Raw genomic sequence first — 25,798 nt, 5'->3', positions numbered from 1 at the left:
TGTATACGCTTGTCTTGCGGTCTTATTTTAAATCTAATTTGGCCCTTCTTGGGCAAGGTAACTCCGGCTTCGTGCCGCAAAATGTGTGTGTGAGTGTGTAGGGTGCGCGTGGTGTGTGCGTGTGGTGTGGGTTTTGTGACTTCGTCACACTCCACCCTATCTTCGGGAAGGCATGAGAGTGACGATAACCCTTCCGCTCCGGTTCACCTGGACTCGGAAACGCTGGTTTCCCTCCTCCTCCTACCGCCAGGCGTCCGTGTATCCGGCGAAGCAGGGCTGCCGGCAATGTGCCGTTGGGCGTGGTCCACTCTGCTGGTGCCGGTACCCAGCGGGGAGCTCCCTCGTCGGTGTCCAACGATGACTCGTCGGATGAGCTGGGCGGGCTGTCTGCCCATGGTGCGCTCCGGCGCCGTGCTCCGCGGCGTGGGGTCGGTGGTGGCGGACCATCCGCGGGTGGTGGGACAGCCGGTGGGATGTCGAGTTCTTCTCGGAGGTCCTCCGCTCTTCGACGCGCCTGCTCTGCGGCCAATTCGGCAATGGTGGGCAGGCGTGGTCGAGGATCGCGCCTGGGGGTCACCGCGGCGCATCGGGCGGTGGTGTGAGGACCGGGGTATGGTCCCAGGCCAAATATTTCCTCATACGAGGGCGGAGGGGATCTGGCACGTCCGGCGGTGACGGGTGCTCAGCTTAGCCGTGGCGATGGTCCGGCTTGAGCGACGCTGGGCGGGGTCCAACGCGGGGGTGGCGACCTAGAGACATGGGCCCTGCCGCTGTCCCGGCTGGTCTCGTCCTCCTCGGCTGAGATGGTCGATGCCGACTCGTCATCAGTGGGTCCGGTGGCGGGAAACGACGGTCGTGAGGCGTCTGGCAGGCTGCTATCCCGGCTGACCTCGTCCTCGTCCTCGGCCGAGATGGTTGACGGCGTGTTGTCGCCGGTGTCCCCCCAATCGATGAGGCCTTCCGGGATTTCCCCGAAGCACTCGACCAGGGCGGCTTCCACTTCGCCCATATATGGCGGAGTCCGGCGGGTGCTGGGGTGAGGCAGTGTGGTGCGCCTCCTCCGGATGTCGCGACTGTCCTCCGCGGTGGGGTTATACAGGACGGTCGCGTCGCTATCGCCATCGCAGTCGCCGGTCGGATTGTAGCTCCGACGGGTGCCAACGATGTCGTCCTCGTCATCGGTGACGGGGTCGTACCTCGCGCCTAGAGGGCCGAGAGAGCCTGTTGCCGGCGGCTCCGCGTGCGGTGGGCCCCTTTGGTCCAGGCCTATGGCTGCCTCGTCTGGGTCCTCGATGGTGCTGAAGAGGTCGCCCAGGGTGTCCTCTACCAGGCGGTCGAAGTTGACCCAATCGTCTGACAGGGAGACGGCTTGGTTCCAGGCGTCTTCGGCGTAGGCGGCGGGTGCGGGGTCTCCGGATGGAGCCTCGCGTCGTTGGGGCGGCGTGAGATTGACCCGAAGGGGTCCGAAGCGATCGTCGCGTGGCACCTCCTCCTCGTCGTTGCCGTTGAGAGGGGCAACTTCCGGAGGGGGTGCCGGCGGCCCTATGTGGCCGGTGCGCAGGGGTGCCTGGAGCGGCATGCCCCTTAAAGGTGCTGGGTGGAGTCCAGCGTCGTCGCTCTGGTGGGCCTCCTCCTCGTCATCGTCACGGTGGACGACTTCCAGAGGGGCCTGTTGAGGCCCAATGAGGCCGATGTGCCTGGGCACTAGGGGCGGCATTCCCCTTGCAGATGATGGCCGTAGTCTAGCGTGTTCATCCGAATTCACTCCCTCCTCATCATCGCCACGGTGGTGGGCGACTTCCATAGGGAGCAGTGATGTCCCGATGGGGCTGGTGTGCTGGGACGCCAGTGGTGGCATCCCCTCGGTAGAGGGCCGACGGGGCCCGGCGCGGTTGCCGGTGTTCGCCTCCTCCACGTTGTCGTCGTCGATGGTGGTGCCCTCGACGGGTAGAGCCCGTGGCCGGAAGGGGCCGGCGCTATGAGCGACGAGGCTGCTTCTGGGACGCGGCTGGCTTGGGCCGGCGCCGTGGAGCGCCTGTAGGAGATCGTCAAACGCACAGTACATCCATGCGGTGTCCTGTGGCGCCGCGGCGGGAGTCGGCGGATGGCCTTGTCTGTCCATCGTCTGGGTGGTTAACGTCCTTTGTGGCGACGGTGGTCTGGCGAAGACGTGGCAGTGTTTCTGCGTAGATGCAGGTGTCAGGCGTGCTTTGCCTGCGGGGAGCGTGGCTCGTTGTGCCTCTTGGTAGGCTGGCTGAAGACTGCTGCTGTAAGGACAGAGGAGATTATGTTAGTGGGTTGCCCTTGGCCCTACATAATGGAGTGGGCTAGGGTTGGCTGGCTACGGCTACGGCCTTTTTGGAAAGAGACGCATGTTCACCCCACTAGGGGGTTCGGGACGTTGGACAGGCTGAATGCTGGGCTGAATCCGGTAGTGTCCGAGACACTACTATTTATGGCCAAAGATATCTCCGGTAGGAGTTGATCCCACTCGTTCTGCTGGCCTCCATCCAAGTATTGGGCGATCATCGTCTTGATCGTTCGATTTGCGTTTCCGTGGGATTCTGCCTCGGAGTGTAGGGCGCCGTGTGCTGCAGCTCCATCCCTAGCGACTGGCAGAACTTCTGGAATGAGACTTGATCCTCTGTGGGATGACTCACCGATTTGACGGTTCCGCATAGGGGCGGGCTCGGCTCCGGCTTTTCCTCGACGTGATCCTGGAAGCGGACACGTTTTGTGGAGGTACGGAAGGGATTCCGTTGCGCGGCTGTGGCATCTGCCACGGGCAAAGCCTGTCTCCAACAGGGCGGCTGGTTCTCCGTCGCTGGTGATGCTGTGCCTCGAAACTGTGCTCGAGGCGAGGTGCTTGGCTGGTCTTCGAGTTCGGTGCGTGGCTCCCTTGGCTGCCCTCGATGGGTACAGCGTGGCTCTCCTTGGGCTGTCGTCTGTGGCTTCTCGGCGTGGGTGGAGTGTGACTCCGTTGTCGTCCTTCGCTGATCAGAGTGTGACTCTGCATGAGGTGCCCCTGAGTGGTGTGCCGTTGGTGGCTCTTCGGATGTGGAGCGTGGCTCCGTCGATGTGCTTCGCTGATCAGAGCGTGGCTCTGAGTGGTGTGCCGTTGGTGGCTCTTCGGATGTGGAGCGTGGCTCCGTCGATGTGCTTCGCTGATCAGAGCGTGGCTCTGAGTGGTGTGCCGTTGGTGGCTCTTCGGATGTGGACCGTGGCTCCGTCGATGTACTTCGCTGATCAGAGCGTGGCTCTGCGGGCTGGTCCCGTGGGTTAGAGCGTGGCTCCCTTCGCTGGTCAGAGCGTGGCTCTGTCGTTGGTCTTCGCTGGTCAGAGCGTGGCTCTGTCGTTGGTCTTCGCTGGTCAGAGCGTGGCTCTGTCGTTGGTCTTCGCTGGTCGTTCGGTCGCAGTCGGAGGGTCTGCCCTATATTTGTATTTATTTTATTTGATTATTTTACTTGGATTTATTTAAATTTGATTTTTTTTTCATTTTATTTATTTTATTTTGATTTATTTTAATTATATTGATTTATTTTAATTTTTATTGATTCATTTTAATTTTTATTGTTTCCGTTTATTTACTTGCATTAATTATTTTTTTATGAAATTTGTTATTATGTTCTCGGCGGCAGGATCTCGCAGGATTCTTTGAGGGTTCGCGGGTGTCCTCGACGTGGTTGAAGGATTTTGAAAATCTTCCCGATGTGTGAAAGGATACGACGATGAGTTTGATGAGTGGGTCTTTTGAGGTGTAAGGTCTGCGACGATGTATATTCAACGATGGTTTCAAGAGACTGCGAGCGATGTGTATTCAAAGAGCTGGTCTTTCGAAGTGTGTTCAATGAGCTGATCTTCCGAAGTGTGTCCCTCCTAGCGACGGTCCCCTGTATATATTACTGCTTAAGCTAGCCGACGCTGCTGCCGCGGGCAGAGCAGAACTGGAGATGTGTGTGGGCCACGTGTGCGTGTGCTTGCTCAAAGCGTCCCTCTGCCGGCGTTGACGCTGGCAGTGACGTTGACTACGATTTCTGGCGTATGTTTATAAAATATATTTCCTGACATTAAAATTTCTATCCTCGTCCTTTAGAAAACTAAATTTCCCTGTTTTTGCCCTCGTGAAAAATTTATATTTATATATTTTTCTACTAAAAAATTCTGTTCTCGGCCAATGGGGCTTTAATCCACTGAGAAAAATTATCCTTGCTGACCTGACCGGTCCCTGTTCGGGCGCCATCTGTTAGGATGGCCCAGGATTCCTCTCCAGAAATATTTATATTTTTAGAGACGGCCAGAACATGGACGCCGAATTTTTAATGAATTTTCTAGGCAAATAATAGCAGCGAAAGGGGCTCGTTTTCGAGGGGAAAAATATGACGTGATGAAATGGGAACCTTGGACGCGATTACCCTGGCGATGGGCGGGTGCTCCTCCGTTTCCGGCGCTCGCCCGGTTGCCCAGCAGCGGCGACTCTTTCGATCGGCAAAATCTCCGCCGCCCGGGATGACCCAGCGGCGATGGCGGGCAAGATGCAGATCGGAAGGGAAAAGGGACAAACCTTTGAGCACGCGCCGGCGGCGAGGAGCTCGTAGCTCTGGAAAACCCAGCAGCCCCGATGCCCCACGCCAGATCTGTGCCCGGGAGAACCCAGCGGCGACAAATCCCGCTCCCGTCCCGCTGCTCTGGCTCGGAGCTTGCCCAGCGGCCACGCGAAGTTGGTGCGGGAGAACCCAGCCACCAGGTCGGCGAGTGAGTGAGCGGGAGGGGAACACTTTGGCGCGCGTCACGGAAAGGAATGATTTTTAACAACGCGGAGTTTCATGCGGGTGCGAGGGAGAAAGCGATAGGTTTTTCTGACTTCAGTTTCTGTGCTTTATTCTATTAATTAATTATTATGTCTACATTTTTCTAATCTACGACTGCCGTCCCTAACCTGGCCCTACGCCACACTCCAGAAATCTACCCTGACATGGCACTCGGCCGGCTCACCCGCTGTTGTCGGTGGACTGGGACAAGTGTCCTGCAGGCAGGATATGCAAGGGCACTCGCGTGTCCTTTTTGGGACTTAGTCGTTTGGGAACTTTCCCACGTGTCCTTTGAGGACTTGCCGCCCGCGGCGGGAGAGATGCGTAACGATCGCGTTCGAAGCTGCCAGAGAAGTGAAAGAGGCCAAGTTCGGGCAGAGCCCTTGTGGCCTAATTCTGCCCGTAATTTTGCGGGCAGCGCAGCTTTCTGTCGTCGGCTTTGTTATTGTTATTGTTTATGTTTTGATCGGCTTGTAAACAAGCACGATCGTTGTTGTCGTCCCGGAGGGGAAATGTCGCTGCCTCTGCCGCTGTCGCGTCGGCTTGCGTCGGCAGCGAAGAGGGGAAATGTCTTTAGCGCGGTCGCGGTCCCTACAGTCTGTCTTTGACAAATGTATACGCTTGTCTTGCGGTCTTATTTTAAATCTAATTTGGCCCTTCTTGGGCAAGGTAACTCCGGCTTCGTGCCGCAAAATGTGTGTGTGAGTGTGTAGGGTGCGCGTGGTGTGTGCGTGTGGTGTGGGTTTTGTGACTTCGTCACACTCCACCCTATCTTCGGGAAGGCATGAGAGTGACGATAACCCTTCCGCTCCGGTTCACCTGGACTCGGAAACGCTGGTTTCCCTCCTCCTCCTACCGCCAGGCGTCCGTGTATCCGGCGAAGCAGGGCTGCCGGCAATGTGCCGTTGGGCGTGGTCCACTCTGCTGGTGCCGGTACCCAGCGGGGAGCTCCCTCGTCGGTGTCCAACGATGACTCGTCGGATGAGCTGGGCGGGCTGTCTGCCCATGGTGCGCTCCGGCGCCGTGCTCCGCGGCGTGGGGTCGGTGGTGGCGGACCATCCGCGGGTGGTGGGACAGCCGGTGGGATGTCGAGTTCTTCTCGGAGGTCCTCCGCTCTTCGACGCGCCTGCTCTGCGGCCAATTCGGCAATGGTGGGCAGGCGTGGTCGAGGATCGCGCCTGGGGGTCACCGCGGCGCATCGGGCGGTGGTGTGAGGACCGGGGTATGGTCCCAGGCCAAATATTTCCTCATACGAGGGCGGAGGGGATCTGGCACGTCCGGCGGTGACGGGTGCTCAGCTTAGCCGTGGCGATGGTCCGGCTTGAGCGACGCTGGGCGGGGTCCAACGCGGGGGTGGCGACCTAGAGACATGGGCCCTGCCGCTGTCCCGGCTGGTCTCGTCCTCCTCGGCTGAGATGGTCGATGCCGACTCGTCATCAGTGGGTCCGGTGGCGGGAAACGACGGTCGTGAGGCGTCTGGCAGGCTGCTATCCCGGCTGACCTCGTCCTCGTCCTCGGCCGAGATGGTTGACGGCGTGTTGTCGCCGGTGTCCCCCCAATCGATGAGGCCTTCCGGGATTTCCCCGAAGCACTCGACCAGGGCGGCTTCCACTTCGCCCATATATGGCGGAGTCCGGCGGGTGCTGGGGTGAGGCAGTGTGGTGCGCCTCCTCCGGATGTCGCGACTGTCCTCCGCGGTGGGGTTATACAGGACGGTCGCGTCGCTATCGCCATCGCACTCGCCGGTCGGATTGTAGCTCCGACGGGTGCCAACGATGTCGTCCTCGTCATCGGTGACGGGGTCGTACCTCGCGCCTAGAGGGCCGAGAGAGCCTGTTGCCGGCGGCTCCGCGTGCGGTGGGCCCCTTTGGTCCAGGCCTATGGCTGCCTCGTCTGGGTCCTCGATGGTGCTGAAGAGGTCGCCCAGGGTGTCCTCTACCAGGCGGTCGAAGTTGACCCAATCGTCTGACAGGGAGACGGCTTGGTTCCAGGCGTCTTCGGCGTAGGCGGCGGGTGCGGGGTCTCCGGATGGAGCCTCGCGTCGTTGGGGCGGCGTGAGATTGACCCGAAGGGGTCCGAAGCGATCGTCGCGTGGCACCTCCTCCTCGTCGTTGCCGTTGAGAGGGGCAACTTCCGGAGGGGGTGCCGGCGGCCCTATGTGGCCGGTGCGCAGGGGTGCCTGGAGCGGCATGCCCCTTAAAGGTGCTGGGTGGAGTCCAGCGTCGTCGCTCTGGTGGGCCTCCTCCTCGTCATCGTCACGGTGGACGACTTCCAGAGGGGCCTGTTGAGGCCCAATGAGGCCGATGTGCCTGGGCACTAGGGGCGGCATTCCCCTTGCAGATGATGGCCGTAGTCTAGCGTGTTCATCCGAATTCACTCCCTCCTCATCATCGCCACGGTGGTGGGCGACTTCCATAGGGAGCAGTGATGTCCCGATGGGGCTGGTGTGCTGGGACGCCAGTGGTGGCATCCCCTCGGTAGAGGGCCGACGGGGCCCGGCGCGGTTGCCGGTGTTCGCCTCCTCCACGTTGTCGTCGTCGATGGTGGTGCCCTCGACGGGTAGAGCCCGTGGCCGGAAGGGGCCGGCGCTATGAGCGACGAGGCTGCTTCTGGGACGCGGCTGGCTTGGGCCGGCGCCGTGGAGCGCCTGTAGGAGATCGTCAAACGCACAGTACATCCATGCGGTGTCCTGTGGCGCCGCGGCGGGAGTCGGCGGATGGCCTTGTCTGTCCATCGTCTGGGTGGTTAACGTCCTTTGTGGCGACGGTGGTCTGGCGAAGACGTGGCAGTGTTTCTGCGTAGATGCAGGTGTCAGGCGTGCTTTGCCTGCGGGGAGCGTGGCTCGTTGTGCCTCTTGGTAGGCTGGCTGAAGACTGCTGCTGTAAGGACAGAGGAGATTATGTTAGTGGGTTGCCCTTGGCCCTACCTAATGGAGTGGGCTAGGGTTGGCTGGCTACGGCTACGGCCTTTTTGGAAAGAGACGCATGTTCACCCCACTAGGGGGTTCGGGACGTTGGACAGGCTGAATGCTGGGCTGAATCCGGTAGTGTCCGAGACACTACTATTTATGGCCAAAGATATCTCCGGTAGGAGTTGATCCCACTCGTTCTGCTGGCCTCCATCCAAGTATTGGGCGATCATCGTCTTGATCGTTCGATTTGCCGTTTCCGTGGGATTCTGCCTCGGAGTGTAGGGCGCCGTGTGCTGCAGCTCCATCCCTAGCGACTGGCAGAACTTCTGGAATGAGACTTGATCCTCTGTGGGATGACTCACCGATTTGACGGTTCCGCATAGGGGCGGGCTCGGCTCCGGCTTTTCCTCGACGTGATCCTGGAAGCGGACACGTTTTGTGGAGGTACGGAAGGGATTCCGTTGCGCGGCTGTGGCATCTGCCACGGGCAAAGCCTGTCTCCAACAGGGCGGCTGGTTCTCCGTCGCTGGTGATGCTGTGCCTCGAAACTGTGCTCGAGGCGAGGTGCTTGGCTGGTCTTCGAGTTCGGTGCGTGGCTCCCTTGGCTGCCCTCGATGGGTACAGCGTGGCTCTCCTTGGGCTGTCGTCTGTGGCTTCTCGGCGTGGGTGGAGTGTGACTCCGTTGTCGTCCTTCGCTGATCAGAGTGTGACTCTGCATGAGGTGCCCCTGGTGGCTCTTCGGATGTGGAGCGTGGCTCCGTCGATGTGCTTCGCTGATCAGAGCGTGGCTCTGAGTGGTGTGCCGTTGGTGGCTCTTCGGATGTGGAGCGTGGCTCCGTCGATGTGCTTCGCTGATCAGAGCGTGGCTCTGAGTGGTGTGCCGTTGGTGGCTCTTCGGATGTGGACCGTGGCTCCGTCGATGTACTTCGCTGATCAGAGCGTGGCTCTGCGGGCTGGTCCCGTGGGTTAGAGCGTGGCTCCCTTCGCTGGTCAGAGCGTGGCTCTGTCGTTGGTCTTCGCTGGTCAGAGCGTGGCTCTGTCGTTGGTCTTCGCTGGTCAGAGCGTGGCTCTGTCGTTGGTCTTCGCTGGTCGTTCGGTCGCAGTCGGAGGGTCTGCCCTATATTTGTATTTATTTTATTTGATTATTTTACTTGGATTTATTTAAATTTGATTTTTTTTCATTTTATTTATTTTATTTTGATTTATTTTAATTATATTGATTTATTATAATTTTTATTGATTCATTTTAATTTTTATTGTTTCCGTTTATTTATTTGCATTAATTATTTTTTTATGAAATTTGTTATTATGTTCTCGGCGGCAGGATCTCGCAGGATTCTTTGAGGGTTCGCGGGTGTCCTCGACGTGGTTGAAGGATTTTGAAAATCTTCCCGATGTGTGAAAGGATACGACGATGAGTTTGATGAGTGGGTCTTTTGAGGTGTAAGGTCTGCGACGATGTATATTCAACGATGGTTTCAAGAGACTGCGAGCGATGTGTATTCAAAGAGCTGGTCTTTCGAAGTGTGTTCAATGAGCTGATCTTCCGAAGTGTGTCCCTCCTAGCGACGGTCCCCTGTATATATTACTGCTTAAGCTAGCCGACGCTGCTGCCGCGGGCAGAGCAGAACTGGAGATGTGTGTGGGCCACGTGTGCGTGTGCTTGCTCAAAGCGTCCCTCTGCCGGCGTTGACGCTGGCAGTGACGTTGACTACGATTTCTGGCGTATGTTTATAAAATATATTTCCTGACATTAAAATTTCTATCCTCGTCCTTTAGAAAACTAAATTTCCCTGTTTTTGCCCTCGTGAAAAATTTATATTTATATATTTTTCTACTAAAAAATTCTGTTCTCGGCCAATGGGGCTTTAATCCACTGAGAAAAATTATCCTTGCTGACCTGACCGGTCCCTGTTCGGGCGCCATCTGTTAGGATGGCCCAGGATTCCTCTCCAGAAATATTTATATTTTTAGAGACGGCCAGAACATGGACGCCGAATTTTTAATGAATTTTCTAGGCAAATAATAGCAGCGAAAGGGGCTCGTTTTCGAGGGGAAAAATCTGACGTGATGAAATGGGAACCTTGGACGCGATTACCCTGGCGATGGGCGGGTGCTCCTCCGTTTCCGGCGCTCGCCCGGTTGCCCAGCAGCGGCGACTCTTTCGATCGGCAAAATCTCCGCCGCCCGGGATGACCCAGCGGCGATGGCGGGCAAGATGCAGATCGGAAGGGAAAAGGGACAAACCTTTGAGCACGCGCCGGCGGCGAGGAGCTCGTAGCTCTGGAAAACCCAGCAGCCCCGATGCCCCACGCCAGATCTGTGCCCGGGAGAACCCAGCGGCGACAAATCCCGCTCCCGTCCCGCTGCTCTGGCCCGGAGCTTGCCCAGCGGCCACGCGAAGTTGGCGGGAGAACCCAGCCACCAGGTCGGCGAGTGAGTGAGCGGGAGGGGAACACTTTGGCGCGCGTCACGGAAAGGAATGATTTTTAACAACGCGGAGTTTCATGCGGGTGCGAGGGAGAAAGCGATAGGTTTTTCTGACTTCAGTTTCTGTGCTTTATTCTATTAATTAATTATTATGTCTACATTTTTCTAATCTACGACTGCCGTCCCTAACCTGGCCCTACGCCACACTCCAGAAATCTACCCTGACATGGCGCTCGGCCGGCTCACCCGCTGTTGTCGGTGGACTGGGACACGTGTCCTGCAGCCAGGATATGCAAGGGCACTCGCGTGTCCTTTTTGGGGACTTAGTCGTTTGGGGAACTTTCCCACGTGTCCTTTGAGGACTTGCCGCCCGCGGCGGGAGAGATGCGTAACGATCGCGTTCGAAGCTGCCAGAGAAGTGAAAGAGGCCAAGTTCGGGCAGAGCCCTTGTGGCCTAATTCTGCCCGGAATTTTGCGGTCAGCGCAGCTTTCTGTCGTCGGCTTTGTTATTGTAATTGTTTATGTTTTGATCGGCTTGTAAACAAGCACGATCGTTGTTGTCGTCCCGGAGGGGAAATGTCGCTGCCTCTGCCGCTGTCGCGTCGGCTTGCGTCGGCAGCGAAGAGGGGAAATGTCTTTAGCGCGGTCGCGGTCCCTACAGTCTGTCTTTGACAAATGTATACTGTAGTATGCACACATAACGAATACGCACTGTACCCAGAGTACTTAAAGAGTGCGCACTGTAATACTTTATTGCAGTGTTTACATATTTCAATGTCCCGGTCATAAACCTTAATTGGCCGAAATATGAACCGATCGCTATGGCTTAACCCGCACACCGAAAGTGCTAGCATCGGCATATTTGTATCGAACGGACTGCACACGCATACCCCTCGCGCCTCCACCTGAGAGTGCATAGCCAAGGTACATAAGTACTTTCCTTTACACATAAGAATATATATATGCAGCCGTCTCTCTGCCGCTGCCTGCGAGCAGCGCAGCTACGAGACCTAGTTTAAATTATAACTTAAGGAATATTGTAAAAATCAGAAACTTTTGAGAGTTGGAGCGGCACCTTAGCTGCTCCTACTTAACCAAACCAATAAATAAAATATCAACTGAAAACTTAAATAAAAGTCTTATACATTTTCGGCACGATCGGGATCATCATATTTCATGGCGACCGTCTGCGGATAACCTGCATAAATAACAAAAAAAAAAGTAATAAAATAACAAAAAAAATTACAACACTAAACCACCAATCTCACTTCATACAAAATAAAGAAAAGTGAATATACAAATGTCACGGCCAAAAATCGGAATACGGCATTGCAGTGTGTCCTTGATGATGCAATATGAAGCCATTGAGATCGCAAGCGACATAATCGAGGGAATCAGTGAAGACGACACCAACAAGGACATCGCGAGGGAGATAAAGAATCATTTTAACGAAAATCATGGTCCGTATTGGCAGTGCATCGTGGGAGGCGCATTTGAATCATCAGTAAAGTAAAAAATTTACTACCGACATAGACAACTTACGAAAGCTCTTAGAAGCTTCGTATATTGATGAAGGCCTCTCAGCCGAACACGCTGATAAATTCAGCACAAAGGAAGCCATCACCACAATGGTCAAAAATTGTGAGCATGGCCGACTCAAGACAATACTGGAAGCTGGCAACTTCACAACAATGAATGAAGCCGTCACTAAGTACCTACAATGTAGTACTGAAATGACGGGTAATGCCAATACCATATTGTACGCGCAAAGCGGTAACAACTATCGCGGTAATAATTACAGAAATAATTATCGCGGTAGAGGTAATAGCCGAGGTAACTACCGAAACAATGGCTATAACCAGAATTACCAGAATAACGGTTACAACCGAAATAATTATAATAATAATAACAATAATTATTATAGAGGAAATAACCGTAGCGGATACAACCGCGGTGGAAATAACAACGGGTCGAACTCAAATAATCGAAACAATGTCCGAATGGCCCAAGCCAATTCGGAAAACCAGCAAACCCCTTCAGATATTTAGATCAAAAAATTAGCTCAATAAAAACAGTCAATCTCAACCTAAGCATTTTTATAAAAATTAACAACGAAAGAACAGGTAAATGTTATACACTGTTACTTGATACTGGTGCAGACATATCTATATTAAAAGAAAATATAGATAAATTTGAGCATGTAAACAATAAAATTCGCACTGAAATATCGGGAATAGGCGAAGGCACAATTTCTTCAACAGGTTTAGCCTGCATAGAACTCACTAATGGCAAATACATTATTCCACACGACTTTCATTTAGTTAATCAAAATTTCCCAATACCTAGTGATGGCATACTAGGAATAGATTTCATAAAACAATATAATTGCCAACTAAATTTTACTCAAAGTGGCGACTCCCTAATTCTTCGCCCAAACAACTTAAATTATCCAATTGAATTGCAAATACTTCACACTTGTGAAAATAATGCCACAGTACTTCCAGCTCGTTCCGAAGTTGTCCGTGAAATACAAATTCCAACAGCAAAAAATCAAATTCTGATATTAAATCAAGAAATTGATAAAGGAATTTATATCGCAAACACGATATCCGATCACCAAAATACTTATGTCCGTATAATAAATACAACAAATGCCAATAAAATTGTAAATTTAAATAATATCAAATATGAAACCCTTAATAATTATGATATAATAAAAGAAAACAACGAAGGAAGAGATGAATTCGTTATGAATAAGTTAATTAAAAACTTCCCGCCTTTGTTTAAAACTCAACTAAAAGATCTGTGCACCAGATATACAGACATATTCGGACTAGAAACCGAATCTATAACAACGAATAACTTTTACAAGCAAAAGCTTAGACTAAAGGATGACGAGCCCGTATACATAAAAAACTACAGAAGTCCGCACAGCCAAGTGCAAGAAATTCAAGCCCAAGTACAAAAATTGATAGACGACAAAATAGTCGAACCGTCAGTCTCACCTTACAACAGCCCACTTTTATTAGTTCCGAAGAAGTCTCTGCCGGACTCTGACAAGAAAAAATGGCGATTAGTAATTGATTACCGTCAAATTAATAAAAAATTATTGTCAGATAAATTCCCTTTACCTAGAATTGATGATATTCTAGATCAACTAGGTAGAGCTAAATATTTTTCATGCCTAGACTTAATGTCTGGTTTTCACCAAATTGAACTTGAAAAAAGTTCCAGGGATATAACGTCATTTTCAACGAGCAATGGCTCGTATCGCTTCACGCGATTACCATTTGGCTTGAAAATAGCCCCAAATTCATTCCAGAGAATCATGACTATTGCTTTCTCAGGATTAGAACCGTCACAAGCATTTCTTTATATGGATGACTTAATAGTCATAGGATGTTCCGAAAAACATATGCTCAAGAACCTAACTGATGTTTTTGAGACATGTAGGAAACACAACCTAAAGTTACATCCTGAAAAATGTTCATTTTTCATGCATGAAGTCACATTTTTGGGACATAAATGCACTGATAAAGGAATCTTGCCTGACGACAAAAAAATATGATGTTATAAAAAACTATCCAGTCCCGCATGACGCGGACAGCGCTAGACGATTCGTTGCATTTTGCAATTACTACAGGCGCTTTATAAAAAATTTTGCCGATTATTCTCGTCACATAACTAGGTTATGCAAAAAAGATGTAAAATTCGAATGGACATCGGAATGCCAGAATGCCTTCGATCATCTTAAAACGGCACTTATAAATCCAACCTTGTTACAATATCCAGATTTTTCTAAAGAATTCTGCATAATAACTGATGCAAGTAAGCAAGCGTGTGGAGCGGTTTTAACTCAAAACCATAATGGACTCCAACTTCCAATTGCATACGCATCAAGATCCTTTACTAAAGGAGAGAGTAACAAGAGTACTACTGAGCAGGAATTAGCTGCTATTCATTGGGCTATAAAACATTTCCGACCATATATTTATGGCAACCATTTTACAATAAAAACAGATCATAGACCATTAACTTACTTGTTCTCAATGGTAAATCCAAGTTCAAAACTGACACGTATGAGGCTTGAATTAGAGGAATTCGATTTTACGGTAGAATACCTGAAGGGCAAGGATAATTACGTAGCTGATGCGTTATCAAGAATAACCATCAAAGAATTACAAAAAATCACTGGATCAATAAATAAAGTCACTACAAGATATCAAAGTAGACAAAAATTCCGCGCGGAACATAAAGAAAAAGAATTGCCAACGCAATCTCTGAATAAAGCTTCTAAGCCCAACGTATACGACGTCATAAACAATGACGAAGTACGTAAAGTAGTGACCTTGCATATAAAAGATATGTTGTGTTTATTTAAACATGGCAAGAAAATTATTGCAAGATATGAAGTTAGCGATTTATATACTAATGGAGTTATCGACCAAGGTCAATTTTTCCAAAGGCTTGAAATGCAAGCCGGTATACATAATATAAGCCAACTCAAAGTGGCACCGTGGGAAACTATCTTTGATAAAATATCAAAAGATAATTTCAAATTAATGGGCAATAAGATACTGAAAACATTAAGAGTAGCGCTACTCAACCCGGTGACCCTAGTATCAAATGATACAGATAGAGAAGCAATTTTGTCTACGCTCCATGATGATCCAATACAAGGAGGTCACACAGGCATTACAAAAACCTTGGCCAAGGTCCAGAGACACTACTACTGGAAAAATATGTCCAAAGACATAAAAGAGTACATAAAGAAATGTCCAAAATGCCAAAAAGCTAAAATAACTAAGCATACAAGGACCCCTTTTACAATTACTGACACACCAATAAATGCATTCGATAGAGTGATAGTGGATACCATCGGACCACTACCAAAATCGGAAAATGGAAACGAGTATGCAGTCACTTTAATATGTGATCTAACTAAGTATTTAGTTGCAATACCAATTCCGAATAAAAATGCTAATACAGTAGCTAAAGCCATATTTGAATCTTTTATTCTGAAGTACGGTCCAATGAAGACGTTCATCACGGACATGGGAACAGAATATAAAAATTCAGTTATAGATGATTTGTGCAAATATATGAATATCAAGAATATCACATCAACAGCACACCACCACCAGACCGTTGGAACAATAGAAAGAAGTCACAGAACTTTCAATGAGTACATACGATCCTACATATCGGTTGATAAAACTGATTGGGACGTATGGCTTCAATATTTTGTCTTTTGTTTTAACACGACCCCCTCTATGGCACATACATATTGTCCATATGAGTTAGTATTCGGTAAAACAAGTAATTTACCGAAACATTTTAATAGCATAGATAGTGTAGAACCACTTTATAATATAGATGACTATGCTAAGGAATCTAAGTATAGATTAGAACTAGCTTATAAAAGAGCTAGAGTTATGTTAGAGGCAAATAAGAATAGGAATAAACTATTGTACGACCATAGGGTAAATGATATAGATATATCAGTAGGCGACCAGGTTTTGTTAAAAAACGAAACAGGTCATAAGTTAGATGTTAAATACACCGGTCCGTACGTAATAACGGAAATAGGTGATAGGGATAATATAGTCATATCAAATGATAAACGTAAGACACAAACAGTTCATAAGGATAGGTTAAAAATCTTTATTTCATAATTTGCATTTAGTATGGCCATACACTCATAAACACACACCCATATCTACACATTAATACACTTACAAAATACACAAAAAAAAAAAAAAAAAACAAAACCAAACAAAACTAAAACAAAAAAAAAATAGCAAAAAACAATTTAAAGTGTATTAATTATAAACCTAAGTATAAAATAACTTCACTATGTTACGTTATTTTTCAAAAGGAGGGAGATGTAGTATGCACACATAATGAATACGCACTGTACCCAGAGTACTTAAAGAGTGCGCACTGTAATACTTTATTGCAGTGTTTACATATTTCAATGTCCCGGTCATAAACCTTAATTGGCCGAAATATGAACCGATCGCTATGGCTTAACCCGCACACCGAAAGTGCTAGCATCGGCATATTTGTATCGAACGGACTGCACACGCATACCCCTCGCGCCTCCACCTGAGAGTGCATAGCCAAGGTACATAAGTACTTTCCTTTACACATAAGAATATATATATGCAGCCGTCTCTCTGCCGCTGCCTGCGAGCAGCGCAGCTACGAGACCTAGTTTAAATTATAACTTAAGGAATATTGTAAAAATCAGAAACCTTTTGAGAGTTGGAGCGGCACCTTAGCTGCTCCTACTTAACCAAACCAATAAATAAAATATCAACTGAAAACTTAAATAAAAGTCTTATACATTTTCGGCACGATCGGGATCATCATATTTCAATACGCTTGTCTTGCGGTCTTAATTTAAATCTAATTTGGCCCTTCTTGGGCAAGGTAACTCCGGCTTCGTGCCGCAAAATGTGTGTGTGAGTGTGTAGGGTGTGCGTGGTGTGTGCGTGTGGTGTGTGTTATGAGTTATGCTTAATTCTAGCTTATTAAATACCTTAAATTATCTTTTTTATATACTATTTTATATTATATTTATATAGGGTTTTGTGACTTCGTCACATAGGTTAAGATCTTTTCGCGGCTGAGACATAAAATTTTTCTCTGCGTGTGCCACGAGTTTATTAGAGTGGGTATACTTTTTGGTTAAGTTCTCCCGATTTTCACCATGTGCCTCGCAAAAATTCTAAGTTTTTTTTTTGTTTCAACTTTGAGGTTATATAAAATGCCCTGTATATATTCTTATCAAGATATATATATTTTCCTGTAGTTTTCTGCCCTAGAAATTTCGGTGTCCCTCGACATCGGTAATCGCCGCAATTCCTGGCGGGCTGCGCTGTGTGCGGGAGCCCTTCTGGAACGTGTATGTATGTATGTATGTTCGTGTGTTTGTGACCGAATGCCCGCAAACGACAGCAAACAAGCGTTTTGTTTAAGCGATATTAAACAATTATATAAAATATATACATGTTTATGAGAGTACAATTGTAATTTGTAGTTTAACGCGACAGCTTAGGCGAGATAAGAAAAGAGTAGACAGAGAAAACAAAAGAGCGCTGCAGGTGCAGTGGTACACCTATGCGCGCGCGTCATGTGTGTGTGAGAAGTCGCGATGTGCAGACGCCCGCGCGGGTGCTCCGTCAAGACTCGTGCCGTGGCAGTGCCCCTAGGGGAATAAAAAGTGGTAGCAGTACGCAGGAGGCGGTGTGAGGGTAGTCTCCAGGCTCACCTGTCGAGGCACGGCTCCTACCGCCCGCGGTGGGCACTTTTGTGCCCCAATGTTATGGCGAGACGGACGACGGCTAGGGGTAAGGGGGGATCTTTCTTCCCCGAAACTTTCTCTTCCTTCTCTTCCATCGCCGCTTTCTCTCTTTGGTTCATAATGTGGATGCCCCCACAAAATTGTGCCGGTCACGTCAGCTGATTGCCCGATCAGCTGGCGTGCAGTGTAGTGAAGCGAGCGCAATGCAGCTGTGTGGCAGCACTACAGCGCCGCTGCACTCTACATGTGCACATTAGCGCCACCTACTGGGTAAAAACCCTGACACGTGGCAGAAGCTGCTTGCTACAAGCTCCAGCAAACGATCGCTGCGGAAATGCGTAGCATACATTCCCGGGCTGCAGCCCGAAGTCCTTGGCAAGGAGTCGGAATTTGGCTATGTCCGTCGAAACTGAGGTTCGCTCACGTGGCTAAATGGTGGAAAAGGTCACGGATCTGACCGACTGCCATCCCCTCCGCCCTGGCGGTACACCCAAAAAGGGGCTCTGGCGACCGAGGCGGGGCGGTATAACCCCCAACATTACGTAGTCGGAGGGAAATATTCGACCAGCGAGGGTGGTCGCGTGTCGTCCCGATCTGGTGGAAGCGATCACCACACACATCGACTGAATCCACGCAGCGTCTGCTCATACTGGGCGGCTGCGTGACCTGCGTCTGCGCCATAGTGGCCGGCAGTGGACCCAGCCTGGCAGCAGGTACCAGCTGCACACTACTCCAAATCCATGTAGCGTCTGACCCACATTGGGCGGCTACTTGGTCTGCGTCTGAGCCATAGTGGCCGGCAGTCTTTAACCCACCTGGCAGGAGGTATAAAATGCAGCCCCGCATTGGGCTAAAGATGCAAAAACCAGGAATGTCGAGTAATAACAATATTACTCCAGGTGGCAGCCACAAATGTGGAAATCCACCCGCGGTTGACCCCGCGGCAAGGGCACGGATTCTGGAGGCCCTAACCCACATTCCAACCCACACTGTAGCTCCGGCGGCCCACTTGGCTGGCGCTCCTTTAACAGCGACAAGTGATGATACCAATGACTTGGGAGCCTGCCAAAAGCGGTCCAAGTTGCAGCGGACCCCACCTAGCGGCGGCCCCACGGCAACTGGTCAAGACTCGGAGAGAGTCCTGGTTCCCATCGGTCGGGAGACGAGCTCGTCAACCCCATCCTCAAAGAGAGTAAGGGACTCCCCTAGTCCCCCTGTAGCGGCCCACCCACGCAAAAAGATCAAGGCGCCCAAGCCACAGATCAAGGAGATGGGATTGATACTGGATGACTTGTTAGCCAAGGTTAACGAGCAGAAAGTCCGAAGCATCAATCAGTCGATGAAGAATGCCTTTGCGCGGCTTAAGGAGCTCCAGGAAGAGCTTTCGCTGCTCGAGGGCAAGGACAGGGCTGATGGTGACGCCATCCAAGTTGTGGACCAGGGAAGCCAGACTGCTCCACCAACGACCCAAGATAGGCCCTCGGCAGAGAAGTCAGTGCAGACGTCTCCCAAGGGTCGTCCTCGTCCCACAAGCGGTAACCCTGGTGCGGACCCCGCTGGCCGCACAATCTCGAGCTCGCGCCCCCCACCCAGGGCTCCCACTCTAAACGCCGGCAGAGCGCAGAAGCGCGCGGACAGCGAATCCGGACCGAAGGCGCGGGCCTCAACCGTGCGCCGAGAGGGCCGAAAGAGGGGGAAAAATGATGCTATCATCATAACCCCCGCGGCGGAGATGTCTATAGCGATGTTCTGAGTATGGTCACGCGCACCCATGACTCCAGGATGGCAGGAGTCGGGGACAAGGTGAACAGAGTCAGGAAAACGGCGAAGGGCGAGCTCCTAATCGAGCTGAAAAAGTCATCTGGGCCTTCCCTCACCGCGCTGAAGGAGCAGATTGGAAGTATGCTAGGCGGAGGAGTGCCGATCCGCACAGTGTCACCCCAGACCACATTCCTTATCCGGGACCTGGACGAGCTGGTAACCAGGGAGGAACTTACGACAGAGCTCGCCTCACAGGCTAACTTCCCACCTGGTTCTGTGACCATCAAGAGCATCCGCTCCCTCGCAAGTGGAGGTCAGGTGGCAACGTTCTCCGTCCCAGAGACCGTGGCTGGATCCATAGACAGTCTGGGGAGGGTGAAAGTCGGCTGGACGAGATGTCGAATCAAGGTAATAGAATCTCGCCTCAGATGCTTCCGCTGCATGGAGACAGGGCACATAGCGGCCAGATGCACCAGCACCTCCGACAGGAGCAGCTCCTGCTTCAGGTGTGGCCAGGAGGGTCACAAGATAGCCGCCTGCAAGAACAGTCCGCGTTGCTTTAGTTGCGCCGATTCGAACCGTAGCGACACGAATCACCAGGCGGGTAGCCGCCAATGCGCCCTGGTGACGCCGCGTAGAACAGACAAAACAAAAAAGGCATGATAGTGGTTCAGATGAATCTGAACCACTGCGCGGCAGCACACGACTTGCTGTCGCAATCGATCCGACAACGCGGTGTCGATGTCGCCGCTATCAGCGAGCCGTACAGGGTAGGCCCTGGCCCTCACTGGGCGGTGGACAGCTCTGGCAAAGCGGCCCTTTGGTCATGCGGCAACACACCCAAGCGAATGGCTGACGTTCGCTCAGAGAGAGGCTTCGTGCGTGCCAAGATGGCAGGCTGGTGGATGTATAGTGTGTCACGAAGTTCTCTGGCCGGGATAAAATCTCAGTCGGGGCCAAGGAACCTATACAAGAAAATTTATATAGAGGGATGGGACCTGTAGTAGGAATAGTATGGGGGTGGCAGAATACCGAGGAACGAGGCACACCATGCGTAAAAAACGAGAGAAAGAGGTCGCCGGCTGCGTCTCCGGGCGTAGGACCACGTGGTTTACTGCCAAGAGCCACTGTACTGTCTCATCCGTATAGCCGACAGTGAAAAAGGTGGGTCTCCAGCACCACCTGTCGGGCGAACGGATGAGGCTTGGAATGAGGCTTGAGGCTGGCAAAAGTCAGAGAAATTGGCGCTGGCGCCCCCTGGTGGGTGAACGCGGGTAGCGCCGTCTGCCGGTCAGGGCCGATCACACCGTAGAGGTGAGATTCGGTTGGGGTGGAAACGGTGATCGTCCAAAAATTCGGAGAATAGTGCCCTCTGACGGGTGTCACGCCGATCGTGAGTTCACAGCTCACGCCGCTAGGTGGCGTTGTAGGCCGAAAACGCGTGTTGGTCGTGAGGGGGGCTCAGACCAATAGGTGGCGTTGTAGGCCGAGGATATATGTGGGTCGCCGCAGTGGCTCACGGTAGCGGAATCGTGGCTGAGGGGGGAAAGCGGGGGGCTACTACTCCGGATGGACTCGGAGTCTACGGAAACACTACTACTCCGGATGGACTCGGAGTCTACGTAAAATCTACCACTCCGGATGGACTCGGAGCCTACGTAAAATCTACTACTCCGGATGGACTCGGAGTCTACGTAAACACTACTACTCCGGATGGACTCGGAGTCTACGGAAACACTACTACTCCGGATGGACTCGGAGTCTACGGAAACACTACTACTCCGGATGGACTCGGAGTCTACGTACAATCTACTACTCCGGATGGACTCGGAGTCTACGTAAAGTCTACTTTAGCTGGGTCATGAAGGGGGGAGAGAAGAGGAGGAAATCTCGGCCGAAGCTTCGTCTTGTGAGTGGGAAACCAGACACAAGCGTCGGTCTCGGTCGAGGTGGAGGAAAAGGGTGAGGAGCAAGGATACCATAAACTACGAAAGAATAATAACGATGTTTCACTTTGAGTTTCTCTTGGTTTATTATACGTATTCGGTTGGCTGTCGGGCTTGCTGCTGCCCTTACAGATAGGGGGAAAAGGGGGGAAAAGTGCTTACGTGACTCCTGGCGACGCGGCTGTCGCGATCTGGCGCGCGGGGAAGGGGAAAACGCGTATGGCAAACTCGCGTGGCCGGCGTATGGCAGAGGCGGCTCGCGTCACAGCACACGATCGAGCGTGGTGGCGGCGCGGCGGAACACGGATTCGCGGATGCGCGAGGGCTAACTCGGTGGTGAGATGTCGCGTGGGTCTCTTCGGTCTCGGAGGGTGCGGTGACTGGCGCACGTCTTGTCGCGATGAGCGCTGAGAGCGGAAGAGGATGAGTGAAAAAACTAGTGCTCGCACTTAAGCGATGCGTCGCGCTTATCGATCGGCCGGGTCGCTTATCGAGTGGCTTATCGATCACAGGTAGTGCGATAGTAACTTCAGGAGGGGTCTACGCGGGTTGCGTCTTGGCTATCGTAGTGTTCAGGGGTTGCCACCTAGTTCGTTTCGGGGGTTCACTTCTCCACTACTAATAATTAATATCTACCGCTTAGTTTAGTTTTTTTGTATAAGTTTATAACGAGAAATGCTTAATATTTACAAGGGGGAAAAGATGAACTTAACCTAATATTAACAGGAATAATAATGAACTTAGCCTAGTAACAACGATGATAATAATGAACTTAGCCTAGTAACAATAATAATAAAGTGAGGGTGACTCCGAGCTCTCTCTCGGCACGCAGTTGGCGATGATGATGATGATGATGAAATGGTGCGCCCCAGATTTGGGGCGTTACATCCCCTCCCTACTTCGGGGAACAAAAGAGACTGTTCCCCGTCCGCTGGGCCGGAGGGAGATTTGGTACGACCCATCCTCCGTCCGTATTCGCAGGCGTTGGCGGGCGTACTGGGCGGCGGCGAGTCTGGCGGAGATGGTCCGCCACACAACGGCAGGCACACGGCGGCCCGGTAGGTTGTGCTCCCACCCGTCCGGAAGCGGATATCGCTCGCCTTCCGGCGGGTCCTGGCTGGCGTGCACGGGACTCCTCTCTCGTCCGTCAGTGGCGGGCTGACGAGGCCGTCGGGGTTCCAACGTTCTGGAGCAGCCCAAATCAATTCCTCGACCCCAGCTGGGATCTGGTCCAACAGTTGCCCGATGGTCCCGGGTGACATGCCTAGGGCGTCACTGAGGGGGCTGGACCTCGGGGTCATCGCAGGGGGTGTGGTGGCTGCGGTGGGTTCGAGGACGGCGCTCGGGGTGGCATCCTCGGGTGATCGGTTGGCCACGGCTGCGGGTGTTGCACGAACAGCGCTCGAGGTGGTAGCCTCTGGCGATCGGGTGGGCATGGCTGCGGGTGGTGCATATATGGGCAGCGGCTGGCAGGGGACCGGAGTCAGGACCGGATCCCTGCGTCGGAATCCTCTTCGTCGTCGCTAGGCTCCGACTCCCACTCCATCGCCTTGCCCGTGGGGTGGTGTGGACGACTGGGGGGGTCCATGGTGCTGGGCTTAGCGTCCCGCATTACGATGTCCTGCGGTAGGGCGTCGTCTCGCGTCGATGTCGCAGGCTTCGAGGTCGTCGGGCCCGGGTTCCCTGGCATTTCGCAGTCGTTGCCTGAGTTGGCGAACGAGGGTACGGCCCTGTCGTCTACGCCTAGTATGCAGAGATGTTCCGGGGACTCTGGGAAAGTTACGGACGGGCTTTCTGAAGGCCGCCACGGGACTTCGACCTGCATGGTTTCGTACGTAGTGTGGATTAGGTACGCCCACGACCCTCGCTGGTACCAAAACCTGTCCTCTCCGGTGTAGAGGAAGTGCTGCGCTCCTTCGGGTGGGACGCTGTCATCTTCCTCGTCTTCCTGCCGGTCATCCGAGCTCTCGGAGTACGTAGGCCGGGGATCGTCCTCGTCATCAGTGACGTCCTCGACGTAGGCGGCCGGCGGCTCGTCCTCGTCGTCCGGATCGTCACTGACGAACTCCTGTTCGCTCCCTACGGTCTCCCGTTCCTCCGAACTCGATCGGTAGTCCGCCTCCCGCTCGCAAGGGTTGTACACCTCCGTGTCGGACGACCCGGATGGACTCGGGCGGCCCGGACGCGGGGCGTATTCCTGGCGTTCGGGGAATGCGTCCGCGAAGTACTGGGTGTACGGACGGCGCTCGAATCCGGTGGTGGGGCCGTCGTGGACGCGACGCCCGTACTCGTCGGAGTAGTGCGGCGATGTGCCACGGGTTGGAGGTGGAGCGTGACGGCCATCATCTCGGCGATGTGGTGGTGCGCAGCTCGACGTGGCCCGGCGGGGTCTTGTCCGGGCGCTGGAGGTTTCCGGTGAGGGTGAGGGCTCTCGACCGGAGCCTCCCGGCTGGCTCATACCCGTCGGGTCTGACCGGGTGGACCTCCCAGCGTACGCCGATCCTGGGCGTAGCCGGGGGTCCCGAGAGGTCGTCGGCTGGCTGGTGACCCTGCGGCTGGGTTCGGGCTCTCCCTCGCTGTCACTCGAAGACAACTCGATCGTCTCCATGGCTCCGGATCTGTGGAAGATACAACTACACTAGCTTAATCTGAGGGGCCCTATGAAATGAGACCTAACGGGCAGCAGCGATAAATCCCTAATTTGTGAGTATCCTTAAGCTTAACAAGGGTTCTTAGGGATATTGGGGCACAGAGTAGGTTAGGGGTACTTATAATCACCCCTCGCTGATAGCAGGGGTCGGTTGACCTCGGTGAGACGGCCCGGGTTGGTCTCCGGCGCCATCTTCGGCACAATCGCTGTCTTCGTCTTCGGGATCACCTGTGGAAGAAGAATGAAACGCTTTTAAGTCTCCAATATTGGCAAGTCGTCCCTTCCGCTGGCCTGGCAGGCGGATTCGGACGACGTTGGGCGAAGGAAAAGCGATCACTTTGTAGGGCCCGTCGAATTTTGGGGCAAGCTTCGCTGCGAATCCCTCTGCTGCTTTGGAGAGGTGATGTTGTCGCACCAAGACGAGCGATCCCATGGCTGGCTTCCAAGTACGGCGGCGCATGTTGTAGTGCCTACCCTGCTCCCGGCTGGCTTTCTGCAGGTTGTTCTGCACTATTTGGAACACTTCTTTCAAGCGATTTGCCCTCTCTGAAGGAGTCTGCGGCGAGGAGGCTGTTCCAGGGGTCACACTGTCGTACCATGATCCGGGTAGTCGTGGCTCGCGGGCTTGGAGTAGAAATGCTGGACTAAACCCTGTCGACTCTGAGACGCTCGTGTTGATCGCCAGTGATAGCTCAGGCAACAGGCTGTCCCACGTGTTCTGCCCATGTTCCACGTACTGAGCGATCATGGTTTTCACTGTGCGATTGGCACGTTCGGTCGGGTTCTCTCTAGGGCAATAGGGTGCGGTGAACTGCAGCTCGACTCCCGTCTCCTGAAGATAGTCCTTGAACGCCTTACTGGTAAACTGTGTCCCGTTGTCGCACACCATCTTCTTCGGAGCTCCGAAGCGACTGATGATGCGCTCACGGAAGGCTCGTATCAGGGTGGCCGTCGTTGCCTTTCGCAGAGGTACCAGCTCGACCCATTTGGTAAAGAGGTCGAAGAACACAAGGAGCATGGTGTTCCTCTCTTTCGAACGGGGTAATGGTCCGACGAAGTCTGCACACAGTATCCCGAAGGTCTCGTTCACCTGTCTGGTCAGCATTTTCCCGGCTTGCTGTCGTTGTTCCGACTTGAACTTCTGGCAGGGGACACATTGTCGCACGTACCGTCGTACGTCTCGGAACATCCCTGGCCAGTAGTACTTCTGGGAGATCCTGATGATCGTCTTGCGTATCCCCAGATGTCCAGCTGTGTGCGTCGTGGCACTCCTGCAGGATTCGTGCTCGATGTTCCGCGGCGACACAGAGCTTCCATGGGATGTAATCCTGGTCGTCTAGGCGGTGGCCGAGATGCCGGTACAGCTCTCCGTTCTCGATGATGTAATCCGGGAACTTCTGTGGGTTCTCCCGGACGTCCTTCGTCTTCCTTTGAAGCCACTTGCATTGGTGTTCTCCTTGTGCGAGTATCTGCAGATGTTCCAGTGGTTGTCGCGATAGAGCGTCGGCAACCACATTGTACTTCCCGCGTCGGTAATGTACATCGTATTGGTATTGCTGGAGCTCCAACGCCCATCTGGCAATCCTTCCGGTGGGGTTTTCTATCTGGTCGAGCCATTTTAGTGCCAGATGATCGGTGATGACATCGAACCTGTACCCTTCAAGATAGCATCTTAGCTTCCGGATTCCCCAGACAATCGCTAAACACTCCTTCTCTGTGGGTGAATAGTTTAGCTCGGCGGCGTCAAGCTTCCGGCTGACGTAGGCAATAACTCGCTCCTGGCCATCGAATTCCTGGGTTAGGACTCCCCCGAGCCCATAGTTACTGGCGTCCGTTTGTAAGGTCATCCTGACCGAAAAATCCGGACAGGCTAACACTGGCGCGTCTGTTAGCAGGGTCTTCAGTAGGTCGAATGCCTCCTGCAGCTCTGCTTCCCACTTCCACCTCTGATTCTTTCGCAGTAGGTTCGTCATGGGTTGCACT

The 25,798-nt window shown here is 52.5% G+C and overlaps 1 protein-coding gene across 1 annotated transcript; it reads right to left on the bottom strand.

The window, feature by feature from the left end:
• Positions 1-2,525: 2,525 nt before the first annotated feature.
• Positions 2,526-18,139, bottom strand: LOC138928754 (serine/arginine repetitive matrix protein 2-like). Its single transcript, XM_070286327.1, has 5 exons — positions 18,109-18,139; positions 7,801-8,836; positions 6,170-7,687; positions 5,628-6,076; positions 2,526-3,430 (listed from the first exon to the last, which is right to left on the bottom strand). The coding sequence occupies exons 1-5, from the start codon at positions 18,137-18,139 to the stop codon at positions 2,526-2,528; spliced, it is 3,939 nt and encodes a 1,312-aa protein (XP_070142428.1).
• Between the last annotated feature and the right edge of the window lie 7,659 nt (positions 18,140-25,798).

The sequence above is a fragment of the Drosophila kikkawai genome, chromosome 2L, assembly GCF_030179895.1.
Source record: "Drosophila kikkawai strain 14028-0561.14 chromosome 2L, DkikHiC1v2, whole genome shotgun sequence".
NCBI lineage: Eukaryota > Metazoa > Arthropoda > Insecta > Diptera > Drosophilidae > Drosophila > Drosophila kikkawai.
This window is presented reverse-complemented; position numbering and strand designations above follow the sequence as displayed.

Bases quoted from the DNA above. Each gene is read 5' to 3' on its own strand.
- LOC138928754 (XM_070286327.1), bottom strand. From the start codon at position 18,139: ATGGCGCAGACGCAGGTCACGCAGCCGCCCA. The intron at 8,837-18,108 runs GTATGAGCAGAC...ATACAAATATAG, and splicing joins GCAGGTCACGCAGCCGCCCA to GGCAGACCCTCCGACTGCGA. The intron at 6,077-6,169 runs GTCGCCACCCCC...CGGACGTGCCAG, and splicing joins GGCAGGGCCCATGTCTCTAG to ATCCCCTCCGCCCTCGTATG.